Source organism: Podarcis raffonei, chromosome 14, assembly GCF_027172205.1.
Source record: "Podarcis raffonei isolate rPodRaf1 chromosome 14, rPodRaf1.pri, whole genome shotgun sequence".
NCBI classification, from domain to species: Eukaryota; Metazoa; Chordata; class Lepidosauria; order Squamata; family Lacertidae; genus Podarcis; species Podarcis raffonei.
Window position 1 is genome coordinate 21,629,732 of NC_070615.1, and position 27,325 is coordinate 21,657,056.

Below are 27,325 nucleotides of genomic sequence, written 5' to 3' on the forward strand. Positions count from 1 at the left end.
AATGAATTACCTCTTTTGGAGCCTTCAGCATAGTCTCGCTTGCATAAGGGGTGCTGCTGCTGCTTGATTGCTACCCAGCCCTCACACAGTCTGCAATACTCATTTCTACTTGGAAACAGTTGCCTTAATCCAGGGATGAAAGAGAGGGTGGGATGGCTGTTTTTCAGCTCTTTCTTTTATAATGGGAGCTGAATTTACAAGCAAAATAGGACTGGTATGACTCTATTGCTAATTATCCCCGTAATGACTTCAGCCTATGGCTCTTTTTGTTTTGTTTCAGGGGTTCCTAATTGTTTGCAAAACATGTTCTGAGGTTGGCATCGCTTGCCAGAACTTGCTCTGGAAGCTTTCCTTTCTTTTCAAAACTCGCAGATGAGTTCACTTGAACTTGGGGTTTTTTTTGGGAGGGGGTGCGGCTTGGTACAGAGCTGCATGTATGTGGGGCCGTCTGCGTTTTGAAGAAGGAAGCATTCTAGGATTTTGGTAAGGGGACCAAGTGTGGCCTTGGACACCATGGCAGCTTAATTGCAAATGAAATGGTAAAACTGTTTCAGGAATGCACTGCTTGAGACTATAGGTGGAGGAATTTCACTTTTTTAAAAAAAGAAAAACAACACTTCCTTGCGTGAGGAGGTACTGTTTATTGGTGACTAGAGCAGTTGTTTTGCATGCAGAACGTTCCAACCTCTTCAGTTAAAAGGCTTTCATGAAGCACGTAATGGGAAAGGTCTGTCTCTCCTGCTCTCTCATTGCCTGAGACCCTGAAAAGCTGCTGCCAGTCAGTGTTGGCCTAGATCAGAAATGAGGAAGTACCCTGGCCCATCCCCTCACTGGCCCTGCCCTACAGGAGTGCTTTTGCATGACTGGAAAATGCCCTTGAACCCTGATTCTGTCTTATCCCAACTTGCGGTCCTCCAGATGTTGCTGATCTACAGCTCCCATCAATGCCAGCAAACATGGCCAATGGCCTGTTAATGGTATTGTCATTTAGTAACATCTGGATGGCCAACAGGTTGCCCACACTTGCCCTTTGCTTGCCTGGGAGGGATGCCTGTGTGTGGAAACCTCTGCCTTTTGTGTGGTTGGAATATAGTCCTCTGTAGAAGTCATATGCATTGTTCCACACTCTGCTACCCGTGGCCCTAGTCTGTGAGGCTGAAATGGGCCAGATAGACAAATAATTAGCCCCATGCAGCATGGAAGGCTAAGTTAGAAGCTGGGGGTGTTTGGAATTGTAATCCAAAACACATTGAGGTTATCAGATTGGGGGAAGGCTGAATTAGAAGCTCCTGGTGGCCAAATGCATCTTCTTGGTGGCATTTCTTGCCTGTTCCTAATGTTGTATTGAATATAGTTGGGCAGTATGTTTTAGTACTTCTATCAGTATTATATGTTGATAAGCAGTAGCAGGGATTGAAAACTTTTGGCCCCTCCAGAAGTTGATGAACTACAACTCCCACCAGCCCTAGTCAGCATGGCCAATGATTATGAGAGTTGTAGTTCACATCAAAAAATTTAAAGTGCTATGGTACCACTTTAAATGGTAATGGCTTTCCCCCAAAGAATTCTGGGAGCTGTAGTTTAAGAGTACTGTTGTTGGGGGACACAGAGCTGTAATACTCAGAGAAGGAACTATAACTCTGTGAAGGGGAGTAAGGATCTCCCAATAGTTCTCAACAGCCTTAACAAACTACAGTTCCTGAATTCTTTGGGGGAAATCCATAACTATTTAAAGCGACTTTATAGTACTTCAGATGTATAGTGAATGTGGCCCTGGAGGGCTAGAGATTCCCTCATGACTTACAGCTTGACACAGTACAGAAGATTTAAAAATGTCTCCTACCCCAAATGGTACACTTTCAGCCCAAGCCATTTTAAATTAACAGAACTATAGAGAGAAACAAAAAGTAGAAAAGGAATTATCTTTCAGACATTTTGATGTGGAGCTGTATATGAGGCATGTAATTTACACATAAATGGTCTCTGGTACCAGGTCTGAGATGTACTGCCAAAACCCACTTTGTGTGTTTGAGTTTGGAGACGCTGCCTCAGTTAGGCTTCTCTTTTGCAAAAAAACAAAAACAGCCCCGGGTTTGTTTCTCCCTGGGACACAAACCTGCCTTGTTAGGAAATCAGCAAAGTTTGGGAGCCCACAATACCTCGCATAGCTCTGCACACAGCAACAAAGTGTAAAAATGGGGCCCTCGGCACAAACAAGCAGTGGAGCGATAAATATAGAATACCGTCTCAATTCCACTTTCATTAGTCATGGCCGGACAGTTGAGAGTTTAATAAACTTATAAGGAATATTGAAACAGCTTTGCATTTAAAGCAACTCATCAAGTTTTTATAGTTGGTGGGGTTTTTTAATTCATATGAGGATCTCCTTGCTTTTTTTAGAACATCGCCATGAGAATCATGGATTGACTGAGATTATAAAATATTGATAAAATATATGTTCTGTACAAGAGCGTGCTTTCTTTGCTTTCTCTCACACACATATACACACTGTCCTTTTCCCTTCCCAATCTCTTCTGGTAAACACCAAATGATATGTCAGCCTTGTAGCAATGTTAAACGTTCCACCTGGTGGAATAACTTTTCTGTCGCACATTTCAAGTAGTTAACCTCGGTGGTCCTTAGAGGCCTTCAGTCTCCTTAGCTCAGTCCCATAAGGAAAGGGCCCAGTATCTTTTCCTTAGTCGGGGAGAAGTCTGATCATAGCTAGGGGTCTGCTTTTGAGAATCATTTGCCACGTGGCCTGCTGCTTAAATGTTTTGGGTGGGCGACAGCATAGCTGTAGGCTCCAGCCATGTGACTGACTTGAGAGTTAGCATAGCTTGGGTGTGGCAAACCTTTGGCCCTCTAGATGTTGCTGGACTACAACTCTCATCAGTCCCAGCAAGTATGGCCAATGGCAAGGGATGATGGGAATTGTTATTTCACTTAAGCTCACTTCCCACAAGACATCCGGAAGCAATTTACAATACAAAGACCTATATAAAACCGCTGAAAATATAAAAAACAACTTTCAAATATTCAAAATACAGAAACATTTGGAATGTCACCTCCTACCTCATCCGAGGATCTGTCACTTGCCCCAACAAAAGTTGAATTTTGGTAACTTGATTTTTTTTTAAAAAAACACACCCCAATAATACTGTATTTAGCAATATATGCAAGACTGTGACTTACTTGATCAGTATGAGATTTCTTAACTCTGTAAGGAATTTGTCAGTGCAGTTATCTATAGTGACTTTATTATTCCCTCCCCCCCAAAAAATATTTGAAGTGTTGCTTTAGGTTAGGTACTTAACTTGATTATTTTAAGCTTTATAAAATAAAGCCTTGTGACATTCTGAAATACTTTGTCTCCAGGAACTTTGGGTTCCATTTAATGATAGTGTTATATATTTTAATTACGGTAATGTTACTGATGCAATGCTCCTCCAGGCTAGTGAACTGCTTGCTGATGTCCAGTTCTAAGACATTTGGTACTTCATTGTTCTTTTCCTTTTTTCAGATTTCGTTTTAATATTAATATTTTTATTGTTCTTGTTAAATCCTCAGTAGGTTGGTATTTCAACCAGTCACCCCAGTCAACCAATTGAAAGCAAGGCAATTAATTGGCAAGTTTTGTAAAGCTTAATTCGATTAGGGTCTGTATGTATTAGTACAAGTCTCAAATGTAACTCCCCCAACCAGATGTTGTTAATTCTGGAAATGTAAGTGGTAGCAGGAGGGAGGAACTGCTAGCTGGGAAGATCCTCAGAATATCTTGGAAGCCTCCGTTGGATAAGAGTGGCTCTGGTAGGATGTAAACAGGGAACATATGGTGGTTCCTGAAATGAATTTGGGTCAAATGTAATTCTTGGATGGTAGACAGCATGCCCTGAGTTTGCTGTTGGGACTCTCTCGGGTTCAGCAGAATCTTTCTATGCTCTTTGCAAGTGCAAGCAGTTGTGTGCAAACTCTGGAGTTTAAAGCAAGAGCAGATAATTGCTTGCAGTTCTTAGCACCCGTGACAGTGAGAATAAAAAGCTATAAATAAGGACCTAGCAGGCGATTACTCCTTCCCCACCCTGTTCTCCCCTGACCACCACCTTCTTCAAGAAATCTTCTAATTGTGGTTTAATTATCAGGAAGCAAAAGGAAGCCATTCAGTGTTCTCATGTTTGGTGTTATGACACTTTCCTCCTGTGAGTTCCTCCTCACAGAAATGTCATGTCTTTTATCCCACCCACCCCCTCTCTTTCTTTATTAAGCTGCTCCGGTGAAGAAGAGGATTTACCCAGTGAGGCAGGAGGACGACGGGGAGTATGCAAAGTTAGGCCACATTCAGGGCATTCATTTAAAGCCCTATGGTACCACTTCAAACTGTCATGGCATCCCCAAAAGAATTTTGGGAAATGTAGTCTGTTAAGAGTACTGAGATTTAGTAGGAGACGCCATTTCCCTCACAGAACTACGCTTCCCACGATTCTCTGTGAAGAGGGATTGATTGTTAAACCACTCTGGGAAATGTAGTTCTCAGGGTGGTATGATAGTAACTTTGTATGTTTGATGTGTGACTCTTGTTTAGAACTAGAGGAGGATCTTGGAAAACTCCTCAAGAAAACAATGGCTATTGCTTTGCTCCACGTTGGGACATGCTGCTACTTGCAACTGAATGAATATGTATAATTTCACAAGCTCGATTTGCATTTCAGCTAGGTCCATGAATCACCAGAAATGGGTGTGGGCATGTGAGAGAGGGAAAGGAAGAGAGAGATGTCCCAGTTTTCTTCATACCCCTTCACTCTACACCCCCACCCTGCATTCCTCTTTTTCTTAGCGAGCCAATGTAGGACAAGAGTCATTGGGCTTGGTCCAGACAGACACTGGTTCAAAATCGGGCTAAGCCACAAATCAATAGCCTTAGGGCAGAATTGTTTTATGGCGTGCAGTCTAACCCTGTGTGCATTACCCCAAAATGCCTGCCATTTTACCACTTGCTGTTCTGTCTTGCAGGGTGGTTATACACATTCCTAAGGTCGTGTACATCAAGCAATTAAGACGGGTCGCCAACCTTTTTGAGCTAATAGGAACATTTGGAATTTTCTCCTCCATCCCTACATTGGGAATTTTGAGACGGTGCTGTGGATGCCAGTCAAAATGGCTGTCCTGAGGGGGGAGGGCATGGCATAGCACAAAATGGCTGCCCTGAAGACGTAGCATAATCGATACCACATCTAAAAGAGCAGAAAAAGTAACAAGGCCACAAAGTGGTGTGGGAATTCCTGCCCCTCAGTCAGCTATCCCATGAATGGGTGCGATGGGGAGGCTCTTTCCATCTGTCTTTTGTTCAGAAGAGGGATCCATTTAACTGGCATCCAGTTAAATGTGGGTATATTTAAGGGTTGTGTGTGTTCAGTGTCGGAGAGGCCCATTCAGTACAAACAGGAACTGTGTAGGAAGAGCAGATAGCCTCTCATATATTGTGGATTTTTGAAGGGATATTTAACAGACCTTCGACTGGGCACTGTAGGTGGTACTATTGGGCATCCTGGCACCCATAGGTGCCATGTTGATAACCTCTGACTTAAGACATTTAAAATGCGCTGAATGAATATAAAAATATGTTATGAAGGGAAATTTCTGTAGGATGATGTCAAGCAGGTAGTTAGAAAACACATTTTAAAAGCCTCTTCCAGGATTTAATACGAGCTACTATTTCCAAATTCCACTTTTTGTGAGCGAAATCAGGCATGTTCATATACACAGCTCATATACAAATGCATAGTCATATACAAATGCTCGTCACCTTCTGAATTCCCTTCTTGAGACAAAAGTTTTGTTGAAGTTCTCAATTGGATGGGGATTTGTTTTAATTTTGGGGTTTGTGGGAAGGATAGGGCTTGGCGAGAGCAAAGGGAAGACTTGACTATCATTTTACAAGAAAGGGAAGAATATTTCTTTTAAAAACTAAAAAGAAAAAAAACCACCACACTTGGCAACTCTGTGTCTGCCCGCGTGCGACTGGCGCCCTGCCAATCTTGGCGGAGGCTGTGGCCTTCGCTTGCCAGGCGTCTTACGCTGCTGGCTACGTTTCTTCATTCCCTCCAACTGACTGTTTATTCACCTGATTGTTCCGTTTCAGCCTTAGTGAAGTCATGGCGACCTTTTGAGGCATTCCAGAAAACTTGGTGTATTTGCTCTGTTACGCTTCAACAAATAATTTACGGAGAGGTCTTCCCACGACACGGTCTTGTGTTCAAAAGGCAGTAGTATGGTCCCCCTAATACTGAAACTGCCCCCCTTTCTTTCTTTTAAGAAATTTCCTTTTTTTAGGAATGTGAGAAATTGCTTCATTTGTATGTTTACCCTTCTGTTGTCTTCTCTTCTCAGAGTCTCAAGGCAGAGAGGACTCTCTTTATAAACAAAGCAAAACTGTATACAACAATAAAAGAGGAAAAGCATCCCATTTATTTATTTATTTATTTATTTATACTTAATGCATTTATAGCCAAATATTGCTCAAGGCTCTGTACATGGACCTCTCTCCCCCCCCCCTTTCCATTTAATCTCCACAACAATTCTCTGAGGTAGGTTAGATGGAGAGGCCGTGACTAACCTTAGGTCACCCAGCGAGCTACATGGCCAGGTGAACCTTGGTCTCTTACATCCTAGTCCAAACACTAACCAATACACTAATTTAATCTCACATACATTTCAAAATAACTTTTTTTTTCTTTTGCATTTTCTATTCCTAGCTATCCTTTCTCTGAACTATTTTTTTTATAACACGAGTAGCCCACTCCAACACCTGAAGTATTAAATTGTCTTTTTTACATAAGCTGTTAACTGACTCTGCTTGATAATTATCACCACTAGCAATTAATCAAGCTCAGTTCCCTGATTTTTCTGCTCTGTCGGTTTGCAGGTACTTTCCCATGCTTTACCATATGATAGCCTTGTGATGTTCCAAAGTTGCAGAGTCTGGATCTTATTCCTATTAGGGGGACTTTCAAATCACCTGTTACTTGAGCCTTCTAACTAGAGACAGAATGGCTTCGCAATAAAATAAATATTTCAAGGCACGCGTTAAAAAGCATATTTTCGAAGAGAGTGTTAAGACGAAGACTGGTGGTCTAAAGTTAACACAAATGGGCTTCAGTTCCGCCGAAGAGCTGTGTGCAGACGGTCCCAGGTTCATTCCCTGGGAGGGGCTGGGAATGTTCATTCTCTGAAATGCTGGGGAAAGTTGCAGGATATTGCTCATGTCCTGCTTGTAGTCTTTCCACAAAGATTTGGTTCGCCATTGTGGAAAGCAGGATGCTGTGCTAGATGGGCTTTTGGTCTGATCTAGTAAGGACTCTCTCATGTACTTAAAATGATAAAAGGACAAAAATCGAGGCCAGGAAACCAGAGGGGCTCGGTATAAACGCAGCTTGTGTTAGAAACAGCCTGTTCTGGTTGTATTGTAGCTTTTTATGCTTTCTGAAACATGAGCGATGCAAGAGAACCTTGTGTAACTGTGCTGTTCAGCTCATTGATGCCAGATTAGTTTGGTGTAGATGGTGTGGATGACCCATGCAGTGTTGTGGCTTTTTGTTTTTATTTGCAAATCACCCTAAATAAGTGTGCATCAAGGTACATAATATTTTAGGTACCACAAGCTGAGCTCTAAAGGCATGGTATACATGCATGTGTCTGCGGCTTTGCTTGATATCCTTGTGTAAACGGGAAATCTTGTTACCATACTAAATCTTACGTTTTGGCACTCGTGGGGAGCAGCAATCCATCTGCTTGCAAGACGCGCTGTCTGGAGCTGCTAATGAAATCCCTTAATAGCCTTGGAGACTTCTAATATTTACGTACACTGAGCTGAGGCGCAGCCCACTGCAGGCTAGCAAATCTGGCATCCAAGCAGAGAGCCTTTATGATGTCAGGTTAACACCGGTTGACTTATTTAAACTACTCGTTCAAAGTAATACTTCGAATGGTCATTTACTATCTTTAGCTGAAGACAAAAATAAGAAAACTCGCAGCCGCCTGTGGCTAAGGCTGCTGTGATGTCATGCAGTGTTCGCTAACAACTCTGAACTGCTTGAGCGGGGAAATGTCAGCAAAGGAATGTTGATAGGCTGTGTAACTTCTGTAAGGCAAGTGAAAGGGTAGGAACTGTAGCGCAGTGTTCAGACTCCTGCTTTGCAAGCCGAAGGTTCCTAGGTTCTTTCCTCAACAAGTCTAGCCGAAAGGACATGGGGACACAGGGAGCTGCCTTAACACCACATCAGACTGTTGGTCCATCTACCTCAGCCCTGTCCATGTGGGCTGGTAGAGGGTCTCTAGGGTTTCAGAGAGAGGACTGGGGCCTTCTGCATGCAAAGCAGATGCTCTGTCATTGAACTATAAAACATTTGTGATTGTAACTTTGTTTTAAAACTCTTTTAAAGTATTTGCTGTTGTACACATGTCTTGTAATACTTTTTAAAAAAAATTGTCTAGCCATTCTGTCTCTAGCAGTAGAAGAATGGGACTATGAATCAATCAATAAATACGTCTGATAATGCAGAATTTAAACTGATAATTTGGGGGTTGTGCTTCGCCAGTGGTGGGGAACCCTTTGCCGCCTAAGGGCTGCATTTCCTTCTGGGCAGCCTTCCACGGGCCATGTACCAGTGGTGGGCAGGGCCAAAGGTTATAGTCATAGATGTAATTTCTTTTACCTTTGTACAGTAGACTAGCTTCTGCACTCACACACTGCTCTCTAGCCCTCATCCAGATAAGCAAGAGGCATTATCAGAATTCAAGCCAGGCAAAAATTACTCTAGGTGTGAAACTTGTCTCATGGGGAGGGGTGGACTGGGGAAAGCTGGGGGGACAGTTAGAGAGCCCCAGACGACTGCATTCAGCTCCTGGGCCTGAGATTCCCCACCCTGTGCTGTGCCATTGTTTGGGTTGCATTTATGCCTTATAATGTGCCCCTTATTTATGCTGCTTTGCTCTTTTTCCTCCTTACAGTGTGTCCCAGCTCATGTGGCAAACATGCTTGTACTGACCAAAATGAATGTTGCCACCCGGAATGCTTGGGAAGCTGTACGGCCCCAAACAACAACTCGGCATGTGTGGCTTGTCGCAACTACTACCACGATGGGACCTGCGTCGCCACCTGCCCGCTCAACACGTACAAGTTTGAGGGCTGGCGCTGCATCACAAAGGAGGCCTGCTCCAAAGTGGCCTTGGAACACTTCGAATATGATAGCTTTGTGATTCATGACGATGCGTGTGTGTCCGACTGTCCTCCTGGATTTGTGCGCAATGATACTCAAAGGTAACACACACACAGTTTGCAAATTTTGGACAAGATAGACTGTTTCAAGAAGTGGCAGAGAGATATTTCTAGATTTGTCTGGCAGGGCAAGAAGCCCAGAATAAAATTTAAAATATTAACTGATGTTAAAGAAAGAGGTGGTTTTGCCCTGCCAGACCTGAAACTTTATTATGAATCGGCCGCATTTTGCTGGCTGAAAGAATGGCTGCTTCTTGAAAACACAGACATTTTGGATTTAGAAGGTTTTAATAATGTTTTTGGGTGGCATGCATATTTGTGGTACGACAAGGTTAAAGCCCATAAGGCATTTAAAAACCATATTGTCAGGAAAGCATTGTTAAATGTCTGGTTAAGATATAAAGACTTACTGGAGAATAAAACCCCAAGGTGGCTGTCACCAATGGAAGCAAAGGCATTGAAAAAGTCCAATATGGAGGCCAAATGGCCGAAATATTGGGAAATATTGGAACAAGAAGGAGATAAACTGAAACTGCAGAGTTTTGAGAAATTAAAAGATAAGGTGCGAGATTGGCTGCACTATTTTCAAATAAGAGAAGTCTATAACTTGGATAAAAAAATAGGCTTCCAGGTGGAAAAATCTAAACTGGAAACTGAGTTGTTAGAATCCAAAACTAAAACACTCTTAAGAATGTATAACTTGCTGCTAAAATGGAACACGCAGGATGAAACAGTTAAATCTGCTATGATTAAATGGGCACAAGATGTTGGTCATAACATTATGTTTGCTGACTGGGAATGGTTGTGGACCACAGGTATGAAATTTACGGCATGTAATGCCCTAAGAGAGAATATTATGAAAATGATATACAGGTGGTACATGACACCAGTCAAGCTTGCAAAAATCTACCACTTGCCTGACAATAAATGTTGGAAGTGTAAAGAAAGTGAAGGAACATTCTTTCACCTTTGGTGGACATGCCCAAAGATTAAGGCTTTCTGGGAGATGATATATAATGAAATGAAAAAAAATATTTAAATTTACATTCCTTAAGAAGCCAGAGGCCTTTCTCTTGGGCATGGTGGGCCAATTGGTGCCAAAGAAAGATAGAAATTTCTTTATGTACGCAACAACAGCGGCAAGAATTCTTATCGCAAAGTATTGGAAGACACAAGAGCTACCCACCCTGGAAGAGTGGCAGATGAAGCTGATAGAGTATATGGAACTGGCGGAAATGACTGGCAGAATCCGAGACCTGGGAGAAGAGTTGGTGGAAGAAGACTGGAAGAAATTCAAAGACTATCTTCAGAAATATTATAAAATTAATGAATGTTAAAACTGTGCTTGGATTGGCAATAAGTGGTAATTAGTGATAAAAGTTAATAAGATTATGCAAAAAAATAGGTATTGATATGCTTGAAAATATGGATATAGTAAATGTTATGGTATAAAGTTTAACATTTGAAAAAGGGTAAGAATTTGCTGAACTAAATATTTGAATGGGAATACAAAAGGGGGGAGGCGGGAGGAGGTCAAGAACATAAGCATATGAAATTGAGGCTATTTGAAAAATGGATTGGTTTTAACTTTTTTATGTTTAAATTTAATTTTTCTTAATTAGTTGTGTTTTCTTCTTGTATTTTTGGTGTTTTTCTCTTTTTTCTGTAATTTAGGGTTTTTTTATTCTGTGAACTTTTATTTTTCTTTTCTGTAAAACTCCAATAAAAATCTTTAAAAAAAAAAAAAAGGTAACACACACACAGACATTGCAAGTTGCTGTAGTCTTTGGGAAACAGAGTTGGAGAAAGGCTATTCAGACATGGAGGATATTGCAGTAGAGCTTCTGTCCCATTTTCTAATATTTCATTAACAATGCAGTACCTCTTTTATTATGGAAGTGTGGCTTTTTGAACAATGTATCAACTATGGGACGTGGGTGGTGCTGTGGGTTAAACCACAGAGCCTGGCACTAGAAGTGCCATTTGGTAAGGGTGCTGAGAATTGTTAGGATCAGAAGGTCAGCGGTTCAAATCCCCGCGACGGGGTGCGCTCCCGTTGCTCGGTCCCTGCTCCTGCCAACCTAGCAGTTCGAAAGCATGTCAAAGTGCAAGTAGATAAATAGGTACCTCTCCGGCGGGAAGGTAAACGGCGTTTCCGTGCGCTGCTCTGGTTCGCCAGAAGCGGTTTAGTCATGCTGGCCACATGACCCGGAAGCTGTACACCGGCTCCCTCGGCCAGTAAAGCGAGATGAGCACCGCAACCCCAGAGTTGTTTGCGACTGGACCTAATGGTCAGGAGTCCCTTGGTAAAGGTAAAGGTAAAGTTGGTAAAAACCTTTACGAACTATTTATGTGCGGACCAGGGGTGGCCCATCCCGTTTAGCTGCCTGAGGCGAAACAGAAAGGTGCCACCCTGTGCTTGCACTGCACACCCACACCCCTTGCCACCCCTCTCGAAGCCTCACTTACTGGGGTTGCGTGGCTACTGCCTCTAGGTTCTGACGAGGTCACATGACAGATTTTTGTCACAGACCTCTGGAGGTCTCTGTGATTTTGCAGGATTCCCGCAAGATCTCTCTGGGAGCCACTGCAGCCACTTGGGCAGTGGAGGTGGGCCTGGAGACACCACTTGAATTCTGCCACCTGAGATGGCTGTGTCAGCCCTCGTTTATGGGCAGATGTGCGCACAAAAACCAAACTTTTTTATTGCAGGAACATAACAGGGTTGGAGTAAGATGAGGGTCTTTTGTTATTTCCCTGGGAAAGAGGGTTTGACTGTTAAACCACCTTAACAAACTTCAGCTTTCTAAGGAGGAGAAGGGGAGGGGACTCCTAACAACTATCAGCACCCTTAAAAACACTACAACTCCCAGGATTCTTTGGAGGAATCTATGACTGTTAAAAGCAATATAGTAGTGCTTTAAGTGTGTTGTGCCCATGAGGCAAGTTGAACAATCCATGGACAGGTATTCTTCCACTGCAGATCAACTTATTGTGTGCAGACTACTTCCTCTGCATTGCAATCAATGAGTAATGAAAATCTGTGTGAACTTGCCCCTAAATCCCTTTAGCATTGTAGCATGTGTTTCGTTTTTAAACCTTTGGCCAAAGAGCTTGGGTGACAAATTTCGGAGGGATGACCATGTTAGTCTGTTGCAGCAAAAAGAGACAGACTAACTTAATGGGTCAGAAGTGGGCCCAGAATCTTACTTTGTTGGATGCAAGACAAATAAAACTTTGGCATTCTCCTGAGAGGATGGTATAAATAAAGACCACCCTTCCTCTTGAACTTTTTTTTAAAAAAGTTCTGTGGAGTGTTTGCCTTTATTTGTTCAGCAATTTCATTTCCTGTTGACATCTGACTTCTCATGTTTTTTTAATGTTAATTTATCCAAACAAACCTTCCTCTGGCCCCCCAAAGAGTTCCTAGTTTATATACAGGTGCAAAGTACTGATCTTTGCCCCTAATTTAGAAACCCAGTGTTTACTGGGAAAAGTTTTTTCCTTGCTGCCTCTGACTACTTGAGTTTTCAGGTGATTAAAAACACTCATAAAAAGCATAAGCCTCTTTATCTGAGCCTCTGTGTGGTAATGGAGAAGATGGGAAGTGGTGAATTGAAAGCCAATGAAATTTGTAGTGTCCCCTCCTGCCTTCACCACTTGCCTTGCACTAATAGCTGCAAGGGAAGGGGTGGTAATTATTGGTGTGTTTACTTTTAATGGTTTCTGGCATGTACCAACAGGACCATGTACTGAGAGTGCTTGAAATAAGTGTGAGGATCAATCAATCATTGGGTTGTTTTTGTTTTTGATTATGTATTCTGTGTTTCTATGTTATAACCTGCAGGTATAGGGCGGTATACAAATTTAATAAATAAATAAATTGGTATGCTGCTTTTCCAAAGTTCAAACCATGCTCAACCTGGCTTACAACATATAAAACATTACATAATTCCAAATGTAGCAATAGTCATCAGAAACAATAAACAAAACTTCAAGTATACAACCAGATTGGACAATTTCCACATAAACCATAAGATCTGAAATAAAAGTTACAAAAAATTAACAGCAACAACACACCCACACCCACCACCCTGCAGCGCTGCCTCCTAAACAATGCCTCAGCCCGAGATTCTGTTCAGCAGCCTCAGCTTTTGTAGCTGGAGTCAGTCAGGGCCCCACCCTTCCAGGCCAGGTGGGGAAAGGCCTGCAAGGCAGGGAGCAGTTCTTCCAGGACTTACAGGCAGTGACTGGAAAAGTGCATCTTATAGCTATGATAGCTATATTACCTTCATGACTAAAAACTGGCGGCTTACGAGAAGGTGACCCTCTATAAAGAGGAGAAAGATTGAAAGTTTTCAAATATATGGACTTCTTGACATATATTTGAATGTTCCACCACTTCCTCCTCCCCTTCCTCTCTCCTCCCTCATTAAATGTGCACACAGAACATAATTGTTTTGATTTATTATGGTTTATCTTGTGTTGTTGACTATTGTTTTGTTTTTCCTTCTTCTTGGGGAAGTTCAATTAAAAAAACCTATTGATTGAAAAATGGCAGGTTTTTGCTGATTATTTGTTGCCCTTCTCTCCTGACAGCATGTTCTGCAGCCCTTGCGAAGGACCCTGCCCCAAGGTGTGCTCCTTTGAAAAGACGATAACCATTGACTCTGTCACGTCAGCAGAGTTGTTACAAGGATGCACAGAAATCAAAGGGAGCCTCGTTATCAACATCCGCCGTGGAAGTAAGAAACAGTTTCTGTTCACTTGCTTGCTTGCATATGTTTGTGTGTGTGTGTTTAATCACCATCACTCCTATTTTTCTCCCTTGCTCTCTTAGAATGGCAGTGGTGCCTACCTGAGAGGTGCCGGAACTGAGCTCCTGTGAGCTCTGGCTGAAAAAACACTACAATTGTTTGAGAAACGTCTCCAATTTGGATACCTTACAAATAATGCAAGCTTCTTAAAAAAAAAAAGTTTCCCCTTTTTAATGGTTTGTTTTTATTTTGTCTTGTTTATAAAAAGCAGCAAGCTATGCAGAAGGATGGTAAAGTAGTCCTTTAAAAGAAATGGAATAATGCTTGCTTGGTAGAATGCAGGCCATTTGCAAGAGGTACTTGCTAAAGCAGATATAGGGAGGGAGGGAGGAGAGGAAGCATCCTTTGCCTTCAAACAGTCGGCAGACCGCAGGCAAGTTGAGTCTCCTGCCCTCTCCATTGGCATGGACTTCCCCCTTTCATCTCTGCGTTACAACACCTCCTGCCTCACCAGCAGAGTTTCTCTAATAATTACAGGGACTTCCCGCCTTCCTCCATTGCATCAGTAAGGAAAATGAGAAGATTCCACTTGCCTGGAGCGCCTTAGCCAAATGGCCAGGGAGAATATTTAGCATTTCCATTTGGATTGTTATTGGGAGCCCGAAATCTGCAAGATTGCTTATGGGCAACTTTTCAGCTTGTAACAAAGTTTCTAGCTCTCATGAGTGGTAGAATGGTTTGGTAATCTCATGAACCGTATTGTATTTTAACTTTTAATGTATTGCTTATATATTCAAAGCTTGCTTACTTTCGTTTATTTTTAAAATTGTCTAGGCCAGTGCAGTAAATTTGATGATGATGAAAAAATACATTGTGCTTATCTTTCCTGGTCTACCTCTCAGTTTATTTGGCTTCCCACTATGAATATAAGTATTTGGAAGTTTGTTTGTTGGAACAGAATAAAATGTGTATGGGAAGCTTACACACACACACACACACACACACACACACACACACACACACAATAGGCTAAATCCACATACTTCTTACAGTTGAATTTCGTATTAGTTTGATCTGGGTAGAATGCCCTTCACCAAACTACTCTATAGGTGCCTACCAATCCCATATATATCCCAGCCACCATTAGAACTCAGTGGTTTCTGACAATGGAAATTTTAGTCCAAAACATCCAGAGGGCACCAGATTGGGGAAGGCTGGAATAGAATATGCACAGTGTGGAGAGGAGCTCTTTTGTTCCACAATTGTTCAGACAATTACTTCCTCTTCTTAGATAAGGGAAATGAATTCACAGTATGACTTTGAAGGAGGGGATGCTGAGATAAGGGCCACATTCACAACCATATATTTAAAGCACCATGATACCACTTTAAACAGCCGTAGCTTCCTCCAAAGGATTCTGGGAGCTGTAGTTTGTTAAGGGTTTTATAATAGTTTAGGCTTGCCATATTTCAAAAAGTAAAATTCCTGACACCCCCTTTTTTTTGAAAGAAAGAAAGGACACATTTTCCAACTTCAACTCTTTCTTTCTTTCTTTCTTTCTTTCTTTCTTTCTTTCTTTCTTTCTTTCTCCTCTCCCTTCCCTTCCCTTCCCTTCCCTTCCCTTCCCTACCCTTCCCTTCCCTTCCCTTCCCTTCCCTTCCCTTCCCTTCCCTTCCCTTCCCTCCCCTCCCCTCCCTCCCTCCCTCCCTCCCTCCCTCCCTTCCTTCCTTCCTTTTCCCCACAGGGGAAAGGGGGCAGTGAAAGGGGGAAGCCTCCTCCCAAAAACTAAAAAAAACCCCACCACCCCCAGCGTCTTCAAGAGCTGCTTCTTCCTCCTCCACTTCTTCTTCTTCCACCAGGGAGGAAAGAAATGGAGATTCCCTTTTGAGGCCCCCCCCCCTGCTTTGGGAGGGTGGGACTGAGCAAGTAGCTCCCGAGCAAGTAGCCACAGGCGCCCTGTTCCCTTTTAGTTGGGCTCCTTACCTCCTGCTCTGCATCCTGGAAAAGGGAGCGATTGTCCCCCTCGAGGTAGCAGCTGCGGCAGCTTTGAGAATGTAATGCAGCGGCTCTTGAGAGGGGAGGAAGGCATGGGCAGGGTAATTGAGTTGTCTTTATTTTCCTCTCTGGACGGCTGGTGGGTGCTCAGGGCTGCTCTTGCCCTCTTTCCACCGTCTCCCATGCTCCCCTCCCCCTCAGTTGGGGCTGTTGCACGTGGGGAGGCATGGGGCGCAAGTGCACTTTGGGTCTCCCACGTAAGGGGAGATATTCTTTCCATTGCTCAGTGGGGGGACGGGACCCAGAAATAAACCCCAGGTTGCCATATGTACGGGAAATTCCGGACATCTCTTAAAATTCAATTCCCCCCCCCGACATCATTTTAGGCATCAAATTTCATGGCATGTCTGGAATTTTCCAGACATATGGCAAGCCTAGAACCGGTTCTCATCCCAGAGCTGCAATTCCCAGAGTTCTCTGTGAAAATTAGATTGATTGCTAAACCACACTGGGAATTTCATAACTGGGAGGGGAATAAGAATCTCCTACCAACTCTCAGCAACAAACTATAGCTCCCAGAATTCTTTGGGTGGGGGAAGCCATGACTGTTTAAAAGCAGTATCATAGTACTTTGAATGTCGGGTTTAAATGTGGCCTATGTCTTCAAATCAAATATGGGAACAAAGAGCTGCTGCTGTTTAGAAGCTTGTGGTGTTTCTTTTTTCCCCTTGTTTCTTTTTTAGTTTTTTTTTTAAAGTAAGGGTGCATTTTAATGTTGGCACCTCCTTTTGTAGAGACGTTGGGTGGCACGTCTGTGGATTAAGGTATTTGCCCACTGGCAAAGTTTTTCCTGCAGTGTACATGATGCCCTCTTTAAATACTGGCGCCGAAGCTTCCATTCCTGCTCTCCCTGGTGCCATGAGCTGGCCTCACCAAGTACATGTCTTAACAGAATACAAGTGCTTAGTTAACGATTCGTCGGGGTAGTGAATCATACTCTGGGAAGATTCCAACCAATGCTAAACTTTAAAAAGTGTTACTCTTCTTCTCTTTCTTGAAATGTGTGCTTTGTCTTTATTATAAACAAGCAAGGAAGAATCCAGAGAGGAACACTATAATTTTGTCTGTTGCATTGAGCCACATTTCTGCTAGATATTTAAAGGCACCACGATACCACTATAAAGTGGTGGATTCTCCCAAAGAGTGATGGGAGCTGCAGTTTGTTAAAGCTGCTGAGAATTGTTAGAAGACTGCAGCTTCCCTCACAGAACTACACTTCCCAGAGTTCCCTGGGTAGAACGATTGGTTGTTAAACCACTCTGGGAACTGTAGTTCTGGGAGGGGGATAAAGGTAAAGGGGCCCCTGACCATTAGGTCCAGTCGTGACCGACTCTGGGGTTGCGGCGCTCATCTCGCTTTATTGGCCGAGGGAGCTGGCGTACAGCTTCCGGGTCATGTGGCCAGTATGGCTAAGCCGCTTCTGGCAAACCAGAGCAGCGCTCGGAAACGCCGTTTACCTTCCCGCCGGAGTGGTACCTATTTATCTACTTGCACTTTGACGTGCTTTCGAACTGCTAGGTTGTCAGGAGCAGGGACTGAGCAACGGGAGCTCACCCCGTCACGGGGATTCGAACTGCTGACCTTCTGATCCTAACAGTTCTCAGCAGCCTTAGCAAATGGCACTTCCCCAGTCAGTTCCCCACAGAGGAACTTACGGTCTTCAAATAAAAACATCTTGAAGGTCCCAGGCCACAGGGAGGTTAGGCGGGCCTCAACTAGAGCCAGGGCTTTTTCGGCTGCGGCTCCAACCTGGTGGAACGCTCTGTCACAAGAGACAAGGGCCCTGCAGGACTTGACATCTTTCCGCAGGGCCTGCAAGACAGAGCTGTTACACCAGGCCTTTGGTCAGGGCGCAGCCTGACTCCCTCCTTTGGCAATCTTTACAAAACTTTAGTTTATGGTTGCCATCAATTTTGATTTTAATTAATTTTTATAATGTTTTTATAATGTTGCACTATTTTAGTGTTGTTAGCCGCCCTGAGCCCAGCTTCGGCTGGGGAGGGCGGGATATAAATAAAATGTATTATTATTATTATTATTATTATTATTATTATTATTATTCCCATAATTCTTTGGGGGAGCCATGACTGATTTTAAATATATCGTGTGGATGTAGCCTGAGTTTGGCAAGGAACTGTTTTGTGGCTAGTGGAGACAGTTCAATGAGGGTGAATAGGGCATCGTCCCACTAAACTCATTGTGCCCTCAGTCAGCCCCCCACGTCCAACTCTACAATTCTATGATACTGTGACCTGCTTGTCTTCTTAATTGCCACTACCAGTTCAAGGGTTGACCTTAGTCTCAGGGTTGCCCTTGTAGAACTCAGTAGGGAGGAGTGTGGGGAGAAAACAAGAATTGGTTGATGCTGACCATCATTGGCTCTGGCTCCACCTACTGCTTGGCTCCCTGCCTTCTGCCCTACCAGCCCCAATGGGATCTAGCCTCCACTGATTACAACTTTGTTTCCCTCTGATAGCATTTTCACACCTTTCGAAACAGAACTTTAATTCTGCCTCATGTTGACTGTTAAGTTAGCTCATCGTTTGTCTTAACAGGATCTGCAAGAACAAAATGTCCAAGATAAGAGAGGCAGTTAAAAGCTATAATTTTGGGGGGGAGGGGGGTGACATTCCTTTTGGCCTGAGTCATGATACAGCCCCAGAAATACCATAATTCTTTCCCTCTATTTATTTCCCTAAAGCAAAACTTGTGGGAAACCTAAACCTTGTGCTCAAGGAAGTGATAAGCAGCTTTCCTAAAAGTGCTGTAGAGAATCTGTACTCCATTCAGTCTCCTGTTATAAACATGGGCCGACTATCCTCCTTATCATAATGGTACAGGAATAGGGAGGGCTAGTCTGGATGTCAGCTTTGAGCCAGGCCTATGGTTTTATGCCTGTATGATGGAATTCTGTAGAAAGAGAGGCTACTAAAGCGGTCCAACCAGTCTCTTCGTTAAATTAATAGCTGTAGGATATCTCTTTGCATGACTAAAGAGTACAGGCAACTAGTTGCCATAGAAACTACTGTGCTGGAGATGTATCCAGAAGGCAGGCCTTGCCCTGCCTCTTGCCCTGGCTGGAGGTGGTATCCCTGGTATGTGTAGGAGAACAATAAACCTGGGCTAGTCTGATGTGGGCCTGGAGGTGGGCAGACACAGCATCCACAGCTATGGCTTTCAGGGGCCTAAAAACCTAATGAGGAAACAAATGCTACAGTCATACCTTGGTTTGAAGTAGCTTCAAGTTGAGTATTTTCGGGTTGCGCTCCGCAGTGACCCGGAAGTAACAGAACACATTACTTCCGGGTTTCGCCGCATGCATAGACGCACATGACATCACGCGCATGCGCGGAAGTGGCGAATCGCAACCCGCAAATGCGGGTTGCGTACGCTTCAGGATGTGAATGGGGCTCCGGAATGGATCCCATTCGCATCCAGAGGTACCACTGTATTGGCACATTAATAACCTGAATTGTCTTTCGTTCTGCTTGTATGTACAGTATGTGTAAATAAAACCATATCTCACAAAGAGAGCACAGTCTCCAGTGAATTTTATTCCAAGGAAACAAAACCTGGAGTGTGCCCTGGCACCCCTGAAATCTCTCGTTTCTCAGAGATTTTTGGGGTGTGTGTGTGAGGGTGACACTAATTTATTTGGAAATCCAAACACTCCTTTGGAGAGTTATCTAGGTGAAGCTTTCTTAGCACAAGGAGTCTGTTGTGAGTCTGTTGGGGCTTTATTAGAAGGGTTGAGACAGTGGAAATCCTACTATTCCAAATTACCCAATGAAGCTAAGTTGTTCTGGCAGTCCTGGACCTACTTCCAAAGGAAGTTTTACTTCTCACCATGCGTAACTAACTTAAAAGAGTCCACCACTACAGAATGGGATGATGGTCATAAGCTTAGAGGCCATTAAACACAGATTAGACAAATTAATGAAGACCATGAGAGCCAACCTCCAAGAGTAGCAAACGTCTGGATAACTAAAGTTTCTGAACAAATCGGTGATGGGCATTGACCACTATGTCCTGTGTTTGAGAAGAGCCTTACTGGATCAGGCCAGTGGTCCATCTAGTCCAGCATCCTGTTCTCACAGTGGCCAACCAGATGCCTATGAGAAGCCCACAAGCAGGACCTGAGTGCAACAGCAATTCTCCACACTTGCTGTTCCCAACAACTGGTATTCAGAGGCATGCAGCGTCTGACAGCGGAAGTAGAACAATAGCCATTGTGGCTATTGGCTGTTGAGAGTTGTATCCTCCCTTAATTTGTCTAATCCTAAATTGAGTTTACGGACCTTGCATTTTAGAGAAGACCCTGCATAGCTTGAGGTTCCGGGGCCAGAGCTTCTCAGCGGGATGTTTTCTGTTAGCATTAGTATGGTAAAATTTATGTCTGTCCTGGAGCCTAACAGGAGCTGTGGCTTCCTGTATGTTTAAATTTACAACTGCATCAGAAACTCTTGCCAAAGCATTGGCTGTTGAAAGCTCAGAATCTGACGCTGGCACTAGCAGGGTGCATTCATAATGAAGGGAAGGCCATTCGTACCGGCCAGAAACTGACTGTTAGGTTGTGGGCGAACATACCAGACAACACAGCGATTTCTCCAGAGCAGCTCTTTACTTGTAAGCTGGGCAGAACTGAACAGCAAACAGCTCAGCCGGCCTGCTTTTATAGGCAGCCGGCTGTCAACATTGTAGCAACAACAACCCAGGGTTTCCCGCCTAAAATAACTGACGTGGACCTGAGTGAAAACTATCTACAGTATCCCCCTGCTGGCCCAGGGTGAGAACTTCAGTACATAACACTGACGGTGTAAAATTGTAGCGGTATCTTGTTTTGCGTTCCATTTGCCTTGTGTTCGTAGGTAAATCATAAAGGTTGGGCTGCTGAACAAGGAGTCTGTATTTAATCAGAGAAGGCAGTCAGTAGTATTCTGATTGGGACAATGAGCAAAAGGAAGCTTCTGAAACTAGCAGTTTTTCTTCAATTCTTCTTTCAGGCAACATTGCCTCGGAACTGGAGAACTTGATGGGCTTGATAGAAACAGTGACTGGCTATGTGAAGATCCGGCATTCCCATGCACTGGTTTCCCTCTCATTTTTGAAGAATCTGCGCTATATCAACGGAGAGGATCAGCTGGAAGGGTGAGCTTTTAATTGTCATGTAATGATGTTCTTGTTTCTACTATTTCTTCTGAAAACAGTGCTATTGGAGATACATTCTTTGGCATATATATGTGGTGGTCTCGGTCATGTGCTTGTGGAAGAGGCAAATTTTTCTGTTGGAATGGAAAGAGTACCAGCCACGCAGCAACTAGTTAGTGGTGGCACCATCAATATTATTAAGCCCCCCACTCCAGCTTCTCACCTGGCTTTCCCAAATACATCTATTCAGCCACAAGGCCTAGAAACTTGCTTTAAAAGACCTACACTGAGGTTTCTGTACCACTGCAGCATCCTGTATTATTTACACTGTCTTAAATAATGGCCATGCATGTGAGGCAGAGGTCTTTTGAGATATTTTACTCACTAATTCATGTCTTCTGACACCACTCCTTGTGGTCTCAAACCACAGGGCGATTTCCACCTTTGCACCATATGCGTGCAACAAAATTTATCAGTAGTGGAGGGGAGACAGCATGTCAGAATCTTGCAGGTTGTGGTTGTTTCTGTGGCAGTGGAGTTTGTCTGGGAAATTGCTGTGTATGTTCTCTTTCTCTCTGCTCTCTCCCCCCTCCCCCCCATTCCTTTGGATTTAAGCTGTGACAGCAGTTAATAAACACAGATTTGGGAAAAACAGTTTGTGAACAAGGTAGCAAGGTCATGGGAAAGGCACCGTATGTGTCTGATTTCTGATTTATCAGGTCTGAAAGGATTATGTTACAGCATGAGGGTTTCTTCGCAAGCCTCCCTTTTTTCTCAGGCTGTGCTTTGGTGAGCTTTAAATTCTTAAAATTCCACTATGTGATAGAATAAGCTTGATTCTACACTCGAAAAATCCCACTGTCTCCCTTCCCCGTGAAGATTGCCCTGACGGTGCACTTTGAAAGCAGCAACCAAGTGTTTTTCTTCTTTCTGATCCTGGGATCTGCTCTTCTACCTTGAATAAGGAAAGTGCCTCATACCAAGAGAGACCATTAGCCCATTTAGCATAGTACTGTCTGCACTGGCTGGCAGCAGCTCTTCAGGGTTTCAGACAGGGGACATTCCCACCCCTACCTGGAGATGTTGGAGGACATTTTTCATGTCAGGCTGATTCTCTGCCACTGAGCTAAGGCCATTCTCTTAAGACATGGGTGCATTAAAAAATTGTCAGACCAGTGGTCCATCCAGCCCAGTATCTTCTACACTGACTGGCAGCAGCTTTCCAGGGTTTCTGGCTGGGGACATCCCCAGCTCTCTCTGAAGATGTCTACAGATGAATGCAGCCATACATAAGAAGAACCTGCTTGATGGCCCATCTGTTCCAGTATCCTGTTCTCACAGAGGCCAACCAGATGCCTGTGGGAAATCTTCAAGCAGGATCCAAACACAAGAACTCACAACTCCTGCAGTTTCCAGCAACTTGTATTCAGAAGCATTTCTGCCCCTAACTGTAGAAGCAAAGCACAGCCATCAGGGCCGATGGCCATTGATAGCCTTCTCCTCCATTAATTTGTCATATCCTCTTTAAAAGCCACTATGGGAGTTCCCTAGGCCCTCCAGGTTTCTCTGCCTGACCCTCAGGACCAGCATTCAAAATTCACCAGGCGCATTTTGCACCTGGCTTTTGGCCACTTGCGACCAAGTGAAGAAAGATGCCAGGATGGCGTCTGACAACTCCACCATCTGGAGATGCATGCCTGGGGATCCTGGGATCTTGACTGTTTTCACACACGTAACAACACCTCCTGTAAAATTCTATCTATGATATTTCATCTGCACAATCCTAACCCAATTCCAGGAACCAAAAAGTCATTGAAAAATATGACTTCTGAGCCACCTGACCCCCAAATGGCAACTAGGCATTCTGTTTTGGCAACTGTAACCCTGGTTTAAGGAGCCATTTGGTACGTAGCTTATATATCTGAGTTTCGGTTCGCATCTCTGCTCCTTCACATGCAGCTGCTGGGTGACCTTGGGCTAGTCACACTTCTCTGAAGTCTCTCATCCCCACTCACCTCACAGAGTGTTTGTTGTGGGGGAGGAAGGGAAAGGAGATTGTTAGCCGCTTTGAGACTCCTTCGGGTAGTGATAAAGTGGGATATCAAATCCAAACTCCTCCTCCTCCTCCTCCTCCTCCTCCTCTTCTTCTTCTTCTTCTTCTTCTTCTTCATTCACACTCTCCTTGAGTGCTGGAATGTGACTGGAATGTGCCCTTGAAGTCTCATAATGCCTCACACTTTCATGGATGGAGGATAGAAACTGGCCTACTGGTGGAAAGTAGCATTTATATTCATTGCTATGCCCTCTTTAGCCTCTGGCCCTACCTAATCCTGACATGTGGTCCCCAGGAGGTTGCCCAGAAGATAATATAGTCCTCAAATTGGAAAAGGTTTGTTGACCCTTGATTTAACGGTGCAGCCCTCTGCCACCCATTCTTACCAGTGTGGAAACAAGTAACCTGCAAGCAGTACTGTCTACCAACTAAACACATAGCCATGCCCGCATGTTTCTCAGGGTACTCTGCCGCATATAGTTTCTGAAGACGTGTTTGTTTCTATTCCTTGCAATAAAGGTGTTGTTGCAGAAGTGTCTGGGCATGGTACTATGGCCATGTTTTTCAGAAACGTGAAAGATAAATCTTGTAAACAAATCCTTCAAAGTTTCCAGTCCACAAGGGGGTTATTCATTCACATACCTGTATTTCTAAATCAGTCATTTACAGGCAAAAAGAAAGGGAGGGGAAACCAGCTTTTATCCTTTTATTTCCTGAAGGCAATGCTTCACTTTCCAGGGACGATTAGACAAGTGCCTCTGTTTACAAGGCTACAGCAAGAATCCTAGTTTGACTTTTGGGCCATTACTGCGCCTTTAGAGTCTGGATGCTTCAGGAGAAGCAAGCAAAAGCACATCCTTTCGGTGCAGAAGGTTCCAGTTCAGTCCCTGGCAACTCCAAGTAGGACTGGGAAAACCTCAGTGTCTGACACGCAAGAGAGCTGCTGCAAGCTGACATTGACAATGCTAGGCTATATGGACCAGTGGTCTGATTCTGTGTAAAGAAGTTCCCTATGTTTCTGGAGCCCCAATGGTAATTAGTGCACTATTCCTTAGTGGCATTGGATGCCTGCAATGCACAGCACTCTCCAAAGTGCCTCTTAATCTGCTGTTGCAGCTTTTCTAGGGTGGGGGAAGTCACTCTCTCCGAGCATCAGTGATTCTTGTGGGGGTTCTCCCTAGCAGAGCAAAGAGTGCCCCCCCACTTGTGTGGATTGTCAGCCTTGTAAGCTCCCTACTGTAATGTTCATTTGTTTTATTTGCAGGGAGGCAACAAGCAGAACAGAAAATGTGTACAGTTGTTGGCAAAGACTGGTTTTGCTTTCAAAACATTCCTGTCCTCACCCTCCCTTATTTTTTTATAGGAATTACTCATTTTATGTTCTGGACAACCAAAACCTGCAACAGCTATGGGACTGGAGCCATCACAACCTGACCATAAAGGAAGGCAAGATGTACTTTGCTTTTAATCCCAGACTCTGTGTTTCGGAGATCCAGGATATGGAGAGGGTTACTGGAACCAAAGACCGGCAGAGTAAAGGCGACATAAATCCAAGGAACAACGGAGAGAGAGCGTCCTGTACGTACAGGAAGTATAAGATAATGATGATTCTGTTACTTTTGTTACAGTTGCAATTAATGAAAGTTGTTAGTTCTTGTGCAAATACTCTCCAAGTGCCTTGCAATATATTTAAAAACAGAAGTAAAAAAATTACATTATACTAGAAACACATTTACACAAAAACACATGCAATTCATTAAAAGTACACAAAGCAGTCCCATAGTAGCAGAAAGCTTCAGTAGCACACTAGCACCAGACAACATCATTGTACTGCATCGAAAACCTGGGAAGGAAAAAAAAAAGTTAAGTTTTTCCCTGGTGCCAGAAAACCAGGCATCTCACTGAGGAGTGTGTTCCACAAAAAGGCAACCACATCCAGCTCAGGATTGTCTACATTAAATGGCAGTGTCTCTTTCAGACAGGAGAATTGTGCAGCCCTAACTAGAGGTGTTGGGTCCTTCTGCATTCACTGCCACTGAATTGCTGGCGCTTTCCTGGTTTCTGGTCCTCATTTAAAGACAGGCCTGCTTTTTTGTTGAGTGGGCAGTGGGCTCATGAGCCCTAGACGAATAACAGGTGCCTGGACTGCTGCTGCTGCTGCTACCACTGCCACCAAATCTCATGCCAGCCTTTGTTTGTTTCTTAAAACACACACAAACACACAAAAGAGCTTTCTGACTTGCTCGCCTTCCATGCAGAGAGAGAGAGAGAGACTCCTCAAACAAGCTAAATGGGCTTTGAAATGCTGGCAGTTTTTTGAGCCAGAATACAAAAGGGATGAAGCACTGGTAGTTCTCTTGAGATTTGCAAGCTTCTTTTTAGAAACAACAGAAGCAAAGCAAGCAAGAACCTGCTTCCCTGTTTGACATTCTGCATGCTGGATTCTCTATGCAAGAATTAAGGGTCTTTTAAAAAAATAACAACATACACAAGCACACACATCCCTTTTTGTTTTGAATTGGATGGCTTTGGAAGATGAGGAAAAAAGTTGCCTGTTCACTTGAACAGTGAGCTTGGCGCTCTAGACAAACCCAGCCGTCCAGTGCCAGGTAGGACTGGTCTGGAGGATAGGGTGTCCCCTCCCCTGCCTGTTGAGTCTGAAGACTCGAGAATCCAGCCTGTCTCAGCTGGAGGGAGGTGCTATCCCGGGAGGTAAGAACTTCCTTACATGAACAGAAGTTCATAGTAAACAAGCTTCCGATTTAACTTGGCAGGGACTGGCTGAATCACTTAATATGAAACATATAAAGAATATTTCTGGGTGATAAATTGATATATTGTCCAAAACTGGTTTGAAGACCATATCGTGATAACGGTTTTAGCATTTTTGACCTGGAAGTATTGCAAATCATGGTGTATGTGTGCACACGCACTATGCAAAAATTGCAATGCAGGAAAAATGTGAAGCCAGCCAATGCTCCTACATAGCTCCATCCTCATTTCAGACATTGTGGTATATCAGTATATTGTGATATTTAGCTGGTGGCGCGGGTGGCGCTGTGGTCTAAACCACAGAGCCTAGGACTTGCTGATCAGAAGGTCGGCAGTTCGAATCCCTGTGACGGGGTGAGCTCCTGTTGCTCGGTCTCCCTGCTCCTGCCCACCTAGCAGTTTGAAAGCATGTCAAAGTGCAAGTAGATCAATAGGTACCACTCCGGCGGGAAGGTAAACGGCGTTTCTGTGCGCTGCTCTGGTTCGCCAGAAGCGGCTTAGTCATGCTGGCCACATGACCCGGAAGCTGTACGCCAGCTCCCTCGGCCAATAAAGCGAGATGAGCGCCGCAACCCCAGAGTCGGTCACGACTGGACCTTATGGTCAGGGGTCCCTTTACCTTTGCTATATCATGATGTTGAAAACCAGATATCGTCTTTCCCTAGTTGGGAAGCTCTTGGTGTTGAAGAACTTTGAAGCAGGGAAGGAGAACCCATTTCAACTCAAAGGCCATATTACCTTCTTGGCAACCTTCTGGTGGCCACATGTCAGCGGTGGGTGAGGCTGGAAGCAACAATAGGCAGGTTAGAGAATGTGAAATTTTCCCTTGTACAGACAGCTACTTTTGTCCAGCCAGGCAAAAACACTCAACGCAAAGCAGGGCTGGTGTGGGGTGTGGCCTGAATAGAATCTTGAGGTCCTGACAAAGAAGCATTCAGGCCTGCATTTGGTTACCAAGCCTGAGGTTCCTCATCCCTACCTGTATAAGGCTGATTTACACATTCACATTCCTATAGGGAGGGGAGTGCATTTGTGCTTACAGGAATGTTTTACCTGTCACACCTTAAGTGCCAGACAGCCCCCACCCCAGGCCTCTCACTGCAGGAGAAGACAAAGACCATAACCCCCCTAATCTCAAGTCAGTTTTAGCAGTGGAAAACCCTTCGTAAAGTAGGGTGATCCATGATATTCCTGAGTGTAAGTAGACCATAAGTGCTGCTCTGCCAATTTGTAGCCTGCGCTACTAAAAAGTAAAAGCAGAACAAT

The 27,325-nt window shown here is 43.9% G+C and overlaps 1 protein-coding gene across 2 annotated transcripts in view; it reads left to right on the plus strand.

Moving 5' to 3' along the window:
* Window positions 1–27,325, plus strand: part of IGF1R (insulin like growth factor 1 receptor) — a 190,730-nt gene that overhangs the window by 119,814 nt on the left and 43,591 nt on the right. For both annotated transcript variants that reach the window (XM_053364866.1, XM_053364868.1), the window contains 4 exons: window positions 9,007–9,316; window positions 13,874–14,019; window positions 21,090–21,234; window positions 24,651–24,865. In XM_053364866.1, the coding sequence (XP_053220841.1) occupies window positions 9,007–9,316; window positions 13,874–14,019; window positions 21,090–21,234; window positions 24,651–24,865 (816 nt within the window). The remainder of the gene's footprint in view (window positions 1–9,006; window positions 9,317–13,873; window positions 14,020–21,089; window positions 21,235–24,650; window positions 24,866–27,325) is intronic.